The sequence below is a fragment of the Podarcis bocagei genome (genome assembly GCF_964188305.1).
Source record: "Podarcis bocagei genome assembly, chromosome: 2".
NCBI classification, from domain to species: domain Eukaryota; kingdom Metazoa; phylum Chordata; class Lepidosauria; order Squamata; family Lacertidae; genus Podarcis; species Podarcis bocagei.
Window position 1 is genome coordinate 87,554,905 of NC_138126.1, and position 18,481 is coordinate 87,573,385.

General features: G+C 40.5%; 1 protein-coding gene across 2 annotated transcripts in view; it reads right to left on the reverse strand.

Moving 5' to 3' along the window:
* Positions 1 to 18,481, reverse strand: part of GABRG2 (gamma-aminobutyric acid type A receptor subunit gamma2) — a 65,041-nt gene that overhangs the window by 11,217 nt on the left and 35,343 nt on the right. For both annotated transcript variants that reach the window (XM_081183811.1, XM_081183810.1), the window contains exon 6: positions 18,199 to 18,336. In XM_081183811.1, the coding sequence (XP_081039937.1) occupies positions 18,199 to 18,336 (138 nt within the window). The remainder of the gene's footprint in view (positions 1 to 18,198; positions 18,337 to 18,481) is intronic.

Genomic DNA, 18,481 nt, shown 5'->3' on the forward strand with positions numbered 1-18,481 from the left:
AATGTTTTCTCTTTGCACATGATCCTTGGAAGGAAATATATGGAAGTGTACTGGGAGACTTGCTCACTTTAGCTTTCTATATATGCCTATGTAAGACACCACTTGTGAATCTTTGGAATGTAAATGTGAACAGTAAACATACATACACACAATTCCCAAGAGTAGGTGTAGGGGTGTGTGGGTGTGTGGGTGTGGGTGTGGGTGCACGCACTCTTTAAATGTTTTTGTCATTTTAGCTCTGAAAGGCTTATAAAATGGCTGCTATGCAAAATACAGCTTTTATATTTTACCAAAACCTTTAGCATATAATGTAGTTAACTGGGACATAATTAAAATAAGTAAGCCGTTGTCATTTAGAAAAGTAGCACAGTGCCTATCTGGGGATTAGCAGAGACTTGTCAGGAAGATGTTTGGTATTTGGGATTAGCATCTATGTGAAGAAAAAGCACTGATGGAGTAGACTGAAGTACCTCAGGAGGTACCATTACACACCAAAGTGTAAATAATCTGCAAATGAAGATGCATCTGCTTCCTTTGCCTTTTATTTCCTCCTCAGTAAGCTACCACTGTGGAGGAGAGCAATATGTTTTTTTCATTTGAGCTGTTCAGACTGGTTGAAAGATTGGCTTTCCAATTAACCTGCAGAGTTCACTATTATACCAATAATATTCAAGGAAATTGCTCTGCGGTTGTGAATAAATGAGATTTTAGAACAGAAGCATTTCCTCTGCATGCAACCTAGGATGCAAAAACGTCTTCCAAAACTGGAGCCAAAGTTCTGACAGTTCAAACTCTCAGTTCTTGTATCTTGTAAATGCTCTGGAAAAAAATGTACTCCATCTCACTCCCACAACCTCCATATCCTCTCATGGGACTTTCACTTCTGTGGTCCATTAGATTAGTACCATGGAATGCATCTTGGAAAGAGTAATCCAAAATCAGATTCCACCTCTCCACCACTGTAGAAAATTTATGGCCCTTGTCCTACTGATGCTGGAGCATAAACACTGGTAAGGCTGAAAATGGATCATTCTGGCAAATGAACCTGAAAGATCCAATGCCTTAAACACACACACACACACACACACACAGTGAAAACTACAAGAGCTGCTGTAGCTTATTCCCTTTGTGCCCAGTGGGAGGCAGATTTGTTGCTGCTTGAGAAAGAAAGAAAGTAAGAAAGAAAGAGCAAGCAAAGGGGTAAAGGGAGGGAAATATCCAGTGTGTTTTTGGCCTCTCAGATCCTCCATCAGAGAATTTCAAATACAGAAGTTAAGTCTCTTGTACTCAGTGGAAGGAAAGAGGAAACAGTAGAATAAGAGGTTGAACATTCTGTATTGAAACTCCCAGATGGAAGACCTGAGAGGTCCCAAGTGCCTTGGATGTTAAGCTCTTACTCTGTCATGTTGCTCCTTGCTCCCACTCCTACCCCCATTGCCTGGGGTTTTCCCCTTTTTGTTATATTCCTCCACCTTTTCCTCTTTTCTTAATAGTGTAAGAGCTCCCCTCCACCTGCTGTTCCACCCTGGCAGCTCTGAATGAGGTGGAAGAACTGCCTTTGGTTTTTCAGCTCTCCTTCAATCCTAAGAGTACCATGCCTGCTTATCAGGGAGGCAGTGTAAGTTTGTCCCCATTTCTTTTTCGTTCTTCATGTCAATTTGCTAATTGTGGGATACACAGAGTACAGAAGACCTATTTGACCAAACACACTTTTGAACTCCCTGGCAAAATGGAGTGTCAAATCAAATGTACTAAAGATATTTGATGAAGATTTTATTGGCAAGACTGGTGGGAGAAACCCATGAGCTCCAGCTTCTGCCCAACTCACAGCTTGTGGCAGCAAAGATCCCTAGAATTAATGTCACCACAGAGTGAGAAGAGCCATGTAAAAGGCCAATGGCACAGACACAAATTACACAAGCAGGTTAATGCTTAGGATTCTACTTCGCCATCTCTCTTTCAAGTCTCTTTAGATTGCCAGAGGTAGGATAAAAGCCAGCTCAACACTCCTCTAAAAGCCTTCCATTCCCAGGGAGTTGGGAAAGGCAAGGCTCCTATGCATTTAATCTTTGATGCTGATATTTCCAGCTACTTTCAAAGTCAAGGGACAGTACTGCATAATAAAACTGGAACAAAACCCTTCTAGCTCAGGGCACTGATCCTCGGAGAGGCTACAGATGTTAACAGATTCATTCTGCCTGAACCCACACCAGGAGAAATACTTCTACAAGGAAGTGCCATTAGAAAGTGCACTGCCATCAAGCTGGTAAAAAGGTCTCATAAGGAAAAAGCCAGAGGGATTCTGGGATGCAGACAAGATGAAAAGCTGTTTTATTGCTCAAGTTCTTCCCCCTCCCAAACACACACACACACAAAATTCCATGTTTTTTCAACTTCCATCCTTTAAATATTTCAGAGGACTGCATCACCATTTTTGCTGGAACATTTTGTTTTAAATTCCCCCTAGGAAAGTGATCTAAGCAAGTAAGCAACGAGAAAAACTTATCTCACTACAAGATTCTGGAGGGCAAAACAAAAGCAGTGCAGATCAAAAGCAGACTCTCTTGGAAGCTCAGTGTGATCAGTCAGGCTAATGGCATATGTATTTCAGGGCAGTTCAGCTTCAAAAGAAGTGGAATTTCAGACCAACTATAGAGAGCTGGGGTGTTTGGGTGGGTGGAGGCTAGAAAGGAGGTGACTATGCACAATGTCCCTTCAAGGGAAAAGCACAAATGCAGCAAGATGCAGCTTTGCTGAACTGGAGTAATTCCAGGCAAGCCATTTGCAACCCCTTTAAGGTCTAGCAGATGCTTGCTGGTGTGCAGCTGGAGGAAAGCAGCTATAATTGGGTACCACAGCCTTACATTGCATGGTGCATGTTATACTAATAAAAGAAAATACACGAACTTTCGGAACCTAAACTAGACCCAATCTAACTGCAGAATGAAAGGCTATAAATGGAAAGCAGGCAAACCCAAGGACTATGCAAAAATAAGCCTCCCTATGGTCTCCCAGTCCCATTCTGGTGTTCAGGATACAGAGACATGTCTTGATTATTTCACTAATTATATACACAGATAGGTAGGGGAAGCACCCCATATACATGATAAAAATTATTGGAGAACATTTTCCCTCTTGCTTATTTCAGGTACGGCTAACATTTGGGCCACCAAATAATCTTGCATCTTGCTTCATGCACAAATAAGCAACTATCCTGTACTGCCTGATGTGGCTGAGCCCCTGGGCAGCAGTCCAAGCAAACAACAAGGGCCGGCAGTGACTGTTTAGCAACTTAACAAGTCAGAGAATGAGAGCAGTCAGTGATAGATATTTCAGGACCCTGGACAGGTCTTAGAGAAATACAAGTGCTCTGCAACAAAAAGCTTAAAAAATGAACAAACATGTTTTGGAGACTTAATACATTTCTTTTTGCGAATTTTAAAAACCCATGAAATGTATCTTTACTGCATCGTGTTTCTTATCACATTAGAAGAAGCAATCTCTTTTGTAATCTGTAGACTTTATCTGTGCTCCTCCATTAAAGTCCAAGGCTCTTGGGGGAGAAAGGAGAGAGAAACATCTGAATTTGACTGCTCAGTTTTCACCATCCACCCCCTGAATATTTGCTTTAAAAGTTTTGCCCCATTCCCAGCCAAATCTTCACATTTGCAACACACATTTGCTTGAGTATTATGTTTCAGTAGACAGATACAGATGTCTATTTTTTTTTGTATGAAATATGCATTTATGAAATAAAATGTTACAATAAAAAGGACTTATATGTGGTTAAGTAGCATTACAGCTGAGTGAAGGAGTAAGCAATACAATCCAGGAAACAAAGAGCAAAGTATCTTCAGGGTCCTAAATTGTCCCACCCTGATGCCTAAGGCAGGATGACAAGTTTATACTAAACTGTGAAATCAAGCTTGGCTGCAAGTCTAACACCACTTACACGGGACTTACTTCTGAGTAGGTATGGTTAGAATTGCAGCCATAGATGGCTTTGAGTTGGGCTGTTTTGCCGTTTAATTGCCACAATATTCTTTGTTGCTTTTACTGCAAAAGACTACCAAGGCTACCTGTCTGGAAAAGCATTAACTTTAATTATAAAAAAGTTTGTTTGTTTAAAAATGAAAAATGCAGAGAAGTCACCACAGCTGACTCCATTACTCTCCCACTTCCCACAGTTAAAACCATTACTCTCCCACCCCACAAAGTGCCCCTGAAAGTCCTATGAATTTCTTCCTCCTGCACCAGATTGTGTAGAAAGTGGATGCTAGTCAGCTAACTTTTATTCAGAGTTGACCCTTTGAAATGAATGAACCTTGACTAAGCTAGGTCCATTAATTTCAGTAGTTCTACACCAGGTAAAACAAAGCTGACTATTGCCCACTGTCTTCTGATCATCACAGGAATGGGCTTGTGAGATTGGGAAGGTACTTTCTAACTATCCCTAGATAACGTAATTTGCTGTGCAAATTGCTGCAACAGAAACACAACTTTCAGGGCAGCTCCCTGGATTCTCTGCAGTAAGTAAGTAAGTAAGTAAGTAAGTAAGTAAGTAAAGCTGCATATTTCTCCTCTACAAACTGCCTGCATTGATTATGGGTTCCATTTGGGGTATGATGTACCAAACTGGATACTTAGCCTATATGTTCACTCTGTTTTGAAGCCGCATTCCCTAACCATCTCCATTCTCATAATAACTCTGCCAATAACCAGCCTAATAATAGTTTTCACATAATAGCTTACAAATATAGGGCACAGCCCATAGAGATTTTCTGGGATGCATCTGGTGAACTAGTTAGTTAATCTCACAGAGCTCTAATGAAGCTAGAAAACATCTTGCATTTTACAAAAGCGTAATCCCAGCTCATTCCAAAATACCATTTCAGACAGTAAATGATTACATATTGTCTGTACTCTCAGCTGCAAATCATAGTTAATGCTTACATTTTACATTATTTTGTTCATTTTGTCAAACTAGCAAATGGCCTTATGAATGCAGAGCACCATTTTTCATTCTCTATTACAGAAGATAGAGTTGCACAAAACAGCCAACTATTTTGTGGAAGTCCAAATATCCAGAATATTCTGTTAACTAGAAGGTAATGGAACAACATTTTGACTCAAAGACGAGCTTTGAGGAGAAGACACCTGATTTAGAGTAGTTGAACAGGAGGGATGTCCTACCAAGAGATGAGCAGGTTTTCCCAGTTCTATCCCTTTACTATGTGTGGTCTCTGCCATGTGCTCCGCTGCTCTTGAATTCTTATTCCATTAAGATAATATATATAACTAATTTCAGAATGGAAGCATGAACAATTCATCTAAGTTATTTCAAGCATTTGCATTCCCCACTGTTACTAATATGCACGTAGACGTTCATTTTTTAGAAAGCTACCCTGCAATGCTCATGTGGTCATACACACAACTATGAAGTTTCTGTTTTGTTTTAGGAATGCACACAAGTGCTCAAACAAAATCCATATTGACTCAACTATACATACAAACACATCAGGACTGGATTTGGCATTGTTTTATCAATGCAAACCTGCACATATATCTTAAAGATGTGTACTGGGGAAAATGATTGTTTTCCTTTTGTGATTTTGGCTTTAAAATTATTATTTTTAATTTGTTCCTTTTGTAAAACTTTCACTTGTATTTAGCTAATTTGGAATTCATTTTTTGGACATCATTATTTTCAAGGGAACACACACACAGAGCATTTTTTTTATTATTATTCATGGCATTTCAAAGCTGACTAGAACTACATTTGAAGGATTTAGATTACTTCAGGGCATCACACCTGCAATTTTTTAAAGAGAGATTAGATAAAGAGTCTCCATTTGAGGTGCAATTTAAAATGGGGAGACTTCCAATAAGCTTTCTATTACATTCAATGGAGTCTAAACCAGATTAATGATGCCTGTAACTTTGGAGTTCTGTGCTCAACTACCATGAAAATTGAACACATTATATTACTCCATAGGGGCATAACACTTGCCATGTTTCAAGAAGATCAGACAAGAGTCATCCATGTCAAAGACTAGGAAAAAATAACACCTTTAAAATTCTCCGAACTAGGATTCTGGGGTCCAAAGATCATTAATTAGTCTGCTTATAATCCTTTGAAATGTTCTTTGAACTTACAACATGTGTAACTTTGGAGTTTTGCATTCAAATGCATGACAATTTTAGGGATTCTAGTACTTCCTTTGGGTATCTGACCTGCCATGTTTTGAAAAGACTGGAAATAGGGAACCAATCTTAGGTCTCTTGTTAAATATAGTGCTTTTTTGCTTTTAAAAAGAAAACTCTTCTTCATTGTGTTCCTTTGCTCATAAGATTGGTACCCTATTTCCAAGAAAGTTGATATAGGGGCAAGGAACAGGGAGAAAGGTTCTGAGGTGGGGGATGTAGAAGAGCACTAATCAGATGATGGGAGACTTATGGGTATAAATGATACAAATGCATTGCTGGTGCAAAGTGGAGAACAACTTCCCTGTCAGTTTTAGAGCTGGCCAAATGTCTTCCCCATTCCCACGCGAACTTTGATGCAGTGTTTCAGCTTTCAGAAACTGCCAAGAAATACAGTGCAGTGCAAATCTTAAAACAGAAACAAAATAATTCCGAAAGAAATAATTTTATAATTTCAGTAATATTAATACTATGTTATCTGAATTAATAGAAATAGAAATTACTTTTAATTAATTTTATTTGTATTTCTTACGTCTGAATTAAATACAAACGAGGCTCTTTTATATCCTCTACCCGTAATAAGCAAATACAGCCCTGGTGTACACCAGTAAAACATTGCACAAAGAGAATATTGATGGAAATCATGTGTACAATCACATCAAGCCTTTTACATAGTTTATCAGTAGATATTTAATGTAGATGTGATAAAGACACAAATGAAAAGAAGAAATGGAATGCTTCAGCTAAGTGTGGAGAGGTACCAGGTTGCCCCCAAAACTGAGGAGGCCCAGAAACATGTCATATGTGTGTGTGATGTCAAGCATGTGATGCATGCAAGACATCATGTGATCTGGAGGATGTAGAGCATTCTGGAGGAGCTGGCCACTGAAACTGTGACACGCATTGCATCATGGGTTTCCCCCACCTGTCTTGTCAATATCAACACTATCTTCATCATCATTGAGGGGGGCAGGCCCCTTCCAACAAATATTGAGGAGGCCAAAAATACCTGCTGTGAAGTAGCGTAGCAGTTCTATCCTCCATCCCATCCAACTAGTTTCTCTAGGCGAGGCAGCATAAGACAGCTTCTTATGCTCCCTTTGTGACACAAGCTGTAGTATTTCAGCTTAACTCAAACAGGTAAAATGTTATTAATATGTAAAACCCCTCAAGGACTTTATAACAATCCTATATAGCTGCCATTTGACTCTAACTGTGATGCTCTTTGCCTGGAATGATAAGAAAACACATTATCTAATGGTTCACATCTTATATAGCAGATTTAAAGATATCAAAATATGAAAAAGCCTTTTTATGATCACTTTAGGGAAAGTGCCATGTGCTGCAAATAATTCATTTAACCAAAGCAAGAAGAACCTTCTCTTAAATGTAAATTGAGAATAGAGCACGCAAAAATCTTATTGCAAGGGGTGTCTACTGCATGGCATTCTTTGTTTTAAGTCTGGAAATTAAAATGTTCCAAAAGCAAAGCCAGCTGCTGTGCGGAATTTTGCAACACATCTCCCAAGAATGGAAGGTAACAGCATGAGCAGGGGCAGACCTAAAGGGAAAGCAAGCACCTGGGGATATAGTCTGTCTGCACACTACATACCTATTTGGGTTTCAATTAACCCTTCTGCAGCTCCCCCCCCTTTATGAAGCCCATTTAACATTCAGTAATTTATAGTCTGGGTCTTTCAATAGCCCTAGTTCACCTGACAACAGATTTTTCACAGCATTCTGTTTCATCCAGTCATATACGTGACCTGAACTAGTAATAATGATGATAATATTAATAGTGACAGCTCAACCTGCAACCTAGTTATGCCAGTGAAAAAGTACTGAAAACGTTTTGGTTCTAGTCCCTTAAATAAACTGAATCTCAGATAGCTCAGTTGGTAGAGCATAATCCTCTTAATCTCTGAGTTATGGGTTCAAGTACTATGTTGGGCAAAAGATTACAATGGTACCTCGGGTTACATACACTTCAAGTTACATACGCATCAGGTTACAGACTCCGCTAACCCAGAAATAGTACCTCGGGTTAAGAACTTTGCTTCAGGATGAGAACAGAAATCGTTCTCCGGCAGCACAGCGGCAGCAGGAGGCCCGATTAGCTAAAGTGGTTCTTCAGGTTAAGAACAGTTTCAGGTTAAGAACGGACCTCCAGGATGAATTAAGTACTTAACCCGAGGGACCACTGTACTGCATTGCAGGGTCTTGGACTAGATCACCCTTGCGCGCGCACGCACACACACACCCACCATTGATTTAACTAGATTGTAGACTAGGTTGTTCATGTAACTGAGGATCCTATTCCTCTGCTTCCCATTCAGCCTTGTTCTCAATTAAAGCTCCTCATTACAGTTGATGGGCAGCAAGAAGGGCCTTGGCGTATTAGCTAAGTAGGTTACCAAAATGCTATGTAACAACATGAAGTTGAGAAGCCGGCAACTGCAGTTACATTGTGAAAGGATTTAATTGGGCAAGAACAGCCTTGGAGGCATCTGTGTTTATTATTGAGGACATATATATGCCAGAAGCCAATCTCTCTCTCTTTCTGTCCCCCCCCACTTCATTCCAGCAGTATCTCTTCACCCTGAACTGCCTAGAAGTATTCCAGCTGATTTTCTGTTCCAAATCAAAATGTGACATTTTGGTTACGACCTGAGCCCTGTCCAGCTGTTCAAAGCATATTCAATTAATGCACACAGGAAAACCCAATTTTGCTCAGAAACTTTTAATGCCTGGACAGATTCCCTGTGTTCAGAAGTACAAATGGTGGAGGGGGTGCTCCATCCAGGCTGTCAAGTAATGGGGTAGGGGCGCCCTGTGGCTTGCCCCCACCTCTCACATGAGTTGGTTACACACTGTGTTACCCAAAATAAGGAAAGATTTGAAAAGGAAGAAAAACAGAAGACTTATTTAGATGCTCTCTTTCTTGGGGCAATCAAAATCACATGAGGGAGCTGGTAAGGCCTGTCCCATCTGCTGTGTAATCTTCAGTTCCCTTTTTTAATCCCTCCATGAGTTCGAGTGAAGTCCTCTAAAATAGAGAATCTGCTCACTGAAGCTCCCTCTGCAATAGAGAACCCGCATGGTCAAAGTTTTAGATCATGTAGGGACTCTCCATAAATACACCCTTCAGTCCTACACTTCTGTGATTCAATGAGAACTGAAAAACAAGAGAGCTGATATGCCAAGGGCAGAAGAGCTTGCCAGCACACCCCTACTCTCCCTCACATGATTAAGTCAGCAGTGGGGAACCTCTGGTCCATGAAAATAAAGTGTGCACGCTGGTCCTCCCTATTTGGCCTGTGAGGCCATTTTGGCCAAGCTGTGTCCACCTGCCCTATATGAGATCCAATGAGGGACAGGCCAAGACCTGGCTCACCTGAAAGGAGGTTTGCAGGCACCACCAATCAGCTGATCGGTGGTGCCAGCAAAGCCCTGAGCATTGGGCTACATGAGACCAAATGGTCAGCTGATTGGTGGGTCTTGCAGAGGCTGTGCAATAGCACTTTTGAAGGCAAACCCTTACCTGGGAATAAGTCCCACTGATCTCCATCAGTGGATTGTAGCATTATTGTTGTAGATATGCATGTTTTAACTTTCTAATCTTTTTAGGAAAAATGTTTTTTATCAAAATTTGTTTTTATTACATCTATCTCCAGTTGCAGACTTTGGTAATGAAATTACAATGTATTTCTTTCCTGATATCACAACAGTTTAATGAAAATAGATCATTAGATTCAGTGATTTCAATAAAAACAGGAGTGTGGGCCGTGAGAAATGCAATTTGCACAACATGTAATTTGATGAATGTGTCACAAAGTGTCATTAGTACTTATAACAGTTGCTTGCTTTAGGGTAAGATATTCTTAATGCATGCTCAGCTTGAAAATTTGCTTTAAAAATACAAATTAAAGGATAAAGCAGTCAATACAGAAATGCTTATAGCTCTGTATTTTGTTATAGCTCAAATGTCTTCTTTTTGTTTGTGTGACACTAAATTATATTTTGACTCTTTAAATGATTTTTGTAAATTTTCCCACTCCAGCCATGAAGTCCTTTTCTGTACTGCAGAAATGTGCATTAACTAGGGAGAAACATTGGTGGTCTTCACTAACTGTATTTCATAAATATACTTGCATTGGAAAGAAAGGAAATGTTTACAAAATCTGACAGCTTTATCAGATACATAGTCATAATGCTGATCTGTTATATTCTCACTTGACCTTAGTAGAGCCCATGTTAAACTATGGCCACCAAAGCTTTCTGAGTAATTACCCAAGTAATAGAGATGGACAAATATGTCAATTTCAGCTTCTCATTCTCCCTGTCCTAAGTACAGTTGGCTATATTTCAGCATTCATTTTAAATAAAATTAATACATTTTAATACTTCCCTAAAAAATCCATCAGTATTTTAGTGAACATTTCTCCCAATATGCACATATTTGCAGGCAAATTTACATAATTGCATAATATAATGCAGCTTTGTATGTTATTTTTATTAATATTTTCATGAACACTATGCCTAATATGTGCATTTTGTACAGTTTTTCCATGGAAAATCGACAACACAAAATTAAGAGAAGTTGGGTTTCAATTTGCATACATATTTTGCAGGAAGTTCAGTTGCCAAACGAAATTTCTCCCTTATCCCTACTGAGTGAATTTTACCACTGTCTGTACCAGCCTACCAGAGAAATGGTACTATGTGAGGGTGTTTCAGCCTTAGGAGAAGCCCTCACTTCATTTGGAGGCAGGTATTAGGCATTATTACAATCTGGTAATTGAACTACTAATCTTGTAATTTAATTGTCAAGGTAGCTAGCATGAATATAGCTTGGCCATGGAGTCTTAGCACGTACCGTAAATAATCCAGCTACAGGATACTTTATTTTCATGGATTTGGGGACTGTTATTATATACTAGAGATATTGGATCCCCTCTCCACCCCTACCCCACATTTATCTTTAATCTACTCAAGTTGCTGGTTGATTAGGAGGGGATTTATAGTTATGCAGAGGGAAGAAAGAAAGAAAGAAAGAAAGAAAGAAAGAAAGAAAGAAAGAAAGAAAGAAAGAAAGAAGTTACTGAGGAGTAATCCCCCCCAAACACAGCAAGACCTGCTGTGCATTAGTTTGCACTTTCAATTTATCTTTGGGATATATGCGAATAAGATATATTTAATAGTGTTTGGATTTAAAATAGGGACTGTAGGAAGAGAACTTGCAATGGCAGGACCCATCCCTGACCTTGGTGTCTTCTGCAGAAAGTCAGAACAGATCAGAGTCCCCGATCATGTGAAAAGAAAAGAAGGCTGTGCACATTCAAGTTGTTAATGTGAAGACTTTCTTTTGACCTTCCACCAAGAACATGGAGGTCAGCAGGATGGGGATTTGTCACCACAAACTTCTCCCTTCCACTCAGTCACTCTACCCTGTTCATTCCCTGAAAAGAACTAAAAGAGAAATAAGAGCAAGAAGTGGAAGTAGAACCCATTCAGAACAGTTAGCTCAACAAAGGGGAATTAATTCTTATTTTATGACTGGAAGCACAGCCCGCTGATTTGCCGATACCTGGTTTGATGTCTGTTCCACTTATAGCTACCTATATTACTTTCAATAATGCATTCCTTCATGCCTCACCTTCCTATATGACAAATGCACATAATAATAGTTACCCAGACACGTTTCTGTCCCTGTGACATTAACTTCATTAAGAACATTTGTAGAGTCACCTTCTCTATTTTGTCAGCAAAATATAGAAAGATGTTGACTCATTTGGTAGAATACGTGCAGTGGACTGCAGTGGATAGGTAAAATTAACTGCTCCTCTAGATATAACTATTCCCATAATTCAAGGGAGATGGTTCTTCCGATTTATTTCTCTCATGATGGCTCACAGAGTAAGAATCACGTTAAACCAAATTCAAAATGCAAATTCACAAAAGCAATAGTATCAAACAATTCAGTCTATTGCTATCACTCAGTAGTATTAAAATGCAATATGTCATATTTCTTTGGATGTCATGATTCGGCACCCATCCTCCCTTCTGTTCTAAGTGGAGGAGAGGTACAAAGAGCTTATTTCTGTGAGTTGGCTTAGTGGTGGCTGACGTAGATCCTTTTTTCTTCATTGGTGGGAGTGACTGATACAGGGAGGCATGCCTACACCATTTTGTGGTCCTATCTCTCTTCTGCTCTTTCAATTGTGTCAGCCATTTTGCATTATGCCCATATAGCAGCCATTTCATGAGAAAGACTCTCATTCCACTAATAAATGCTTTCTCTCGGTGGAAGAATACCTATTGGGTCCTACCCAGGATTTACTGGATTTTATTCCATTATTCTATTTCAATATTATGTGTGGAATTCAACAAAGTTTCACTCAGAGCAGATCCACTGAAATTAATGAACATGACTAAGTTAGGGTCATTCATTTCAAGGTTAAAACTTAGTTGACTAACACCCTATATTTTGACTACATGGATACACATACTGGTATGTGATCAATTATGAGAATACTCCCGACAAAAGACCACAAGATGCAAAGAATCCACATACTCTCCGGGAAATAAATATATCTTACTGTTCATAATACGACATTGGTGAACATTTTATTGCAAGAAATGAAAATGACCAAACTAAAGCAACATTTGTGACAGAAAGCTTCAAATGATGTTTTTTCTCCTGTCAAAGGTTTCCTACTCTAATACATTAACCTTCTTACCACACTATATTTGCATGCAGCTTTAAATACGGGATTGAATGCCTGGACCCTCTAAGTATGTCAGGAGCATCCAAAATGAGGACATGGTCATGCTTTTTTCAGCATGCGCTATAAATATCTTTACAATTTTCTAGAGAAGTGACCCACAAACTCACGTGGCAATCCTCTGCATATTTAGTCAGAAGTTCAGTCTCATTATGTTCAGTGGAGTTTACCTCCAGGTCAAGTATGCATAGGATTGCAGCCTTGTGTTTCGGGGGTTTTTTGGTTGTTGTTTTTAACTGCAGCCTGTTTACCTTTTCAGCTATAATGCTCTCCCTGGTCAGTGCAGTCATTTATCAATTCAGCTAACTGGAGGGAGGACACAAAGTTGGGTCAAATAACCCATCATTGCAGACTCATTAACTACTGAAACGATCAGGTGAAACTCTAGTTGATTGTTGGGCTCTACGAATTAGGAAAATAATGTGTACTATCACACAAACATCTTGAGGATCTCAGCAGTAGGAGCTTGGCCACAAAATGGAAGCTAAATATACATTCAAAGGAGAACCATGTGCAGATTTGATACACTCTACATACATGAAAACAGAAGATGAGGCAGAATGAAAGCAATCATAGAACTGTAGAGTTGGAAGGGACCAGGAGGGTTATCTAGTCCAACCCCCTGCAATGCAGGAATATTTTGCCCAACATGGGGCTCAAACCCACAATCCTCCTGACCCTGTGGCTCTTGCCACTTGAGGCAGTTGCCTCACCTGAGTTTGCTTTTTTCTCCCCTCCTCCCTCCAAAGACTTTTCCCTTTTATTCCAGGCATAGGCAAACTCTGCCCTCCAGATGTTTTGGGACTACAACTCCCATCACCCATAGCTAACAGGACCAGTGGTCAGGGATGATGGGAGTTGTAGTTCCAAAACATCTGGAGGGCAGAGTTTGCCTATGCCTGTTTTATTTCACGTCTTCCCATTGTAAGCCTGAAGGTAATGTTATTGCCATTTGTGAGCCACTCAGGGAACATTTTTGGGCAGGATAAAAATGTATATAATTAATGTCTTTCAAGCATATAGCTATATTTCACACATACCAAATATTCTGATAAGTTCTCTGCTTAAAAACAACAACCAAACACATTCAAATACATTGAAAATGGATATTCAGTTTAAGCTATGGAATAAATATGGAAACAGGATTGGCTGGACTTACGGATGAAAACATACAAATGCTATATGGACCAGAAACAGACCAGTTTGTGCAGATCCCTAGGAAAATTGAATGTGGGATGAAATATCCCCCGTTAGCTATTTTATAAAAGTTGCAGTATTAGGGAGTGACACAGACCAGTTTAGTCCATAAAGCAATGCAGTCGGAGTGCTTGTTTTTAAGTCAGTTCAGTGCTCATACGGCAGTCTGCAGAGCTACTCATTTCAGGGCACAGTTGCAGCACCAAACTGAGCCAATTCCAGATCCTCTGGCTCCTCAGATTTGTAAAGTGCCACCTGAAACAGTTCCAAATTATGACAACAGAACACTTGTTCCCTCTGTGTTCTCTTTTGACCACAGAGAGCACTTGAGTTGCACAGAGAGTTAAGAAGTGACTACCCTTTGCACTTGGTGATATCCATTTCAAGTTTATATGCAGGGTCCTTTGAGCCTGTGCAAAGCTGAAGTGTCCATTTTCACACACACACACACACACACACAGAGAGAGAGAGAGAGAGAGAGAGAGAGAGAGAGAGAGAGGAAAGATGTGCACTCTGCACAGTTCTTCTGAGGCTTCAAGTACATCCCTAGCAGGCTAAATTCGTCAGGACTAAATTGTTTCTGGAAAGCATATTATATATATAAATATATATTCTAGGCTAAAGCGAGCTTTTACTGTGTACGAAGGCACAATTAATATTGATCAATTTATTTGTTTAAGTAATGGACAGGGACAGTGTGCATGAGTGCATTAATAGCAAATATGATCTTTCAATTAGATGGCACTGCTTAGACCACTACTGAGGGTTCTGAAATGAGATTAATGGTCCCTTAGGAGGATGGTGTTAGCTTAATGTGAATGGATTGTTTCCTTCAAGGAACACTCTCTTTTAATATTGCACAGAACTTCATAAAATTGATTCACTAAATATAACAGTAGAACTGAAGCTCATAGCACTGATTTTGTTCCTATCTGACTTAAAAACAAAAAAAAAAACTGTTAGCTAGCAAAGAGAGAGAAAGGAAGCCAATAACTGCAAGAAATACAAATTGTGTTCCAGGTGGAATACAGCTCTTACTGATGTGAGATTTTCCATTAACCTTCCTGGAATGGAAGCAAAACCAAGAAGGCCTTTTCATGCACAGATGTATATTTGTCCACGTTAGAAACTAGGTTGAAAGCTTGAATTTGTTTCTTTTGTTGAGGAGTCACTGGCACCCTGATGCATTACTGGGTTAAGGGGCACTCTTGAGTCATCACCTGCAGTCTGAGGCTTTGAGGTATTTGTGAATATCTGTAGAGCCTGGTGTCTGCGCATTACTAAGGCTCACTTAGTATGGAGGGAGTATACTATATTTAAATAAATAAAACTTTTTGCTCCAATATTGTGTGCTGGCAATGCATATATATATTATAGATTCAGGTGGATAGCCGTGTTGATCTGTCATAGTCATAATCAATAACAAGAGGAAAGATGAAAAAATCTTTTAAAATAATTCCAGTGGCACCTTTAACATCAACTAAATATAAGCTTTCAAGGTATGAGCTTTCGTGTGTAATACACACTTCATCAGATACATTTTTTCATCTTTCATCTTGTTATTTATTGAGATTATTATATTATGTGATGCTGGTGGCACTGTGGTCTAAACCAGTGTTTCCCAACCACTGTTGCCTGGTGTGCCGCGAGATGTTGCCTGGAGGGAGGCGGGCGACGAGAGGCGGGGCGGCGGCGGCGAGGAGAGGCCGCCCAGCGCGGGGCTCTCGCCGTCTGCCTGCCTGGCTGCCTGCGAGCTCGGCGGGCAGCGCCTCCGTCCGCAGCGCCCGCCTCGCGGCTCTCATTCCCTGCCCCTGCCAAAGCTCACCCAGCCAAGCCGCGCTCTCCTTCCTGCCTCGCTTTGCTGCCTCCTCCCCCCCCCCACCCCCAAAGCTTGGAGGTTCCCCGGCAAGGGGGAGGGGGAAAAATTGAAACTTACACTTTCATGCGTCCCTCCCGGCGTGACGCTGCGCGCTGACGTCACGGGGCTGTAATGGTGGTGTGCCTCGAGATTTTTTTCATCAAACAAGTGTGCCTTTGCCCAAAAAAGGTTGGGAAACACTGGTCTAAACCACTGAGCCTCTTGGGCTTGCTGATCGGAAGGTCAGCAGTTTAAATCTGTGCCACAGGGCGAGCTCCCATTGCTCTGTCCCAGTTTCTGCCAACCTAGCAGTTTGAAAGCACACCAGAACAAGTAGATAAATAGGTACATCTGCAGTGGGAAGGTAAACAGCGTTTCTGTGCACTCTGGTTTCCGTCATGGTGTTCCATTTCACCAGAAGTAGTTTAGTCATGTTGGCCACATGACCCAGAAAGCTGTCTGTGGACAACGCCAGCTCTCTCAGCCTGAAAGTGAGGTGAGTGCTGCAACCCCATAGTCGCCTTTGACTGGACTTAACCGTCCAGGGGTCCTTTACCTTTACCTTTTACCATTTTACAGGGATGTGGGGAACCACAAGAAGAGGATCTGAGGTAGAGCATAAGGGATCAAAAGGTCCTTAATGTGCTTTGAACTCAGGTTGTTTAGGGCTTTCTGAATTAGCAAAAGGACCTTGAAGCTAAACCAGTAGCAAACTGGTAGTGTGAGCAAAAAAAAATGGCTTTTTGCTGCATTGGCCCATTTTCCTAGTCACTGCCCTATCCCTACATGTGCTTCAGATAAAGACAGCAGAATTTAAAGGAAGGTTTTTGTCAACAATGGCCTTTTTTATACAGTAAGACACTACAACATCAGAAGTGTGAATCTATTTCAAGACAATTAATCTACAAAATTCAAATCAAATTAATTATGCAATGTATTTATCTACACTAAGCTCCACTCAGGATCCAATCCATCTGTGTGACCCACAATTGTGTGCTTCATCCCAAGCTCAGTAATGAGGTAACGCTCATTGCTCTGAGTCACTAATCTTTTGTCGTTATTACAGATCCTGTTACATGTGTGCTCTGAGGGTGACACAAACAGGCAAAAGGAAAGAGATTTAGCTCCCTGACATGCAGTCCGTCCAGCACAAAGAAGCAACCCCAATTTAGGACTAGATTGTTCCATTTACTGCTGACCCTGAGGCAAAGGCAAAATGAAGCACTGCATCTCCAGAAGCCTATTAGAAAAGTTGTGATACTGAGTTACCAAAATTTCTCTGTGAAACCCCTTTTATATTGCAGTTCTGATGACAGAGCAGGCATAGCCAAGAATTTACCTCACATTAATCCTGCTCATCCATCCTCCAGCTAGCTGTATTCAAGAGACTAGAAGAGTTACACAGGTTATATTTGGTTTGATTTTGGTGTTTTGCAGTGAGAATCTAAAGCTATAATTCCACACATGCTTACTTGGGGAGTAAGCCCCATAGAATTCACCAAGACTTGCTTCTGAGTAGACGTGCATAGGATTCTGCTGTAAGCAATTATAAAGAGTTCTCTCTTGCCAGATGGTTTCCTTCCAAAATGAAGGTGGAATAATAAATGTTTAAATGTTCTCTAATATAAAACATTCTCCATTTATACAAAATTACAATGTCAAAGGGTCAGGGGGGCAATAGTTCCACCTAGCAAGTAGAAATGTTTGCTCCCTATTTAATGCCCTTTCATGTCCCCTCACATCTGCCACCCACGTTGGCCACCTTGCCTAATGGCAGGACTGGCCCTGCAGAGCTAAGGCAGAGCCTTCCACCTAACATGCTTTTTTCGTTGATTATATATATGGCAGCATCTAAGCCACAGAAGGGTAACCTTCCAGATGTTGTGGGACAACACCTCCCATCATCACTGACCACTGACTTTCCTGGCCAGGGCTAATGGGGACTGGAGTCCAACATCTAGAGGGCCACCACTTTCCCACGCCTGATTTCATGTTTTGATCCCACACTGGTAGTCTAAAATGGCACAGCTTGTCAACAGAAATATCCCATGAAACTGATAATTTCAGCTACACAGTAAGCATAGTATTGCCCTTTCCCCACTTCAGCGTCAAGTAGGAGCAAATGATCAATTAAAGTAGAGCAGCTTCGCCTACCTGAAGTTGTCGGCACGACTTCAGTTGTATTTCTGAGCCCAATAAATGAAAACTGATACAGCCTCCAGGATCTAGTGTCTCCTACTTCTACTGAGCTGCGCTTCCACATGTAGATAATCTCTTCCTTTGGGTAGCCATCTTCAAAACAATGAAGATCATCATTCCATCACAATTTTCATTTATGTGTTGCTTTCCTTTAGTCACATGACCATGAATGGCACTTGCCACAAAGGCATTCACATCATTTTCCCTCTCACTGCCACACACACACACACACACACAC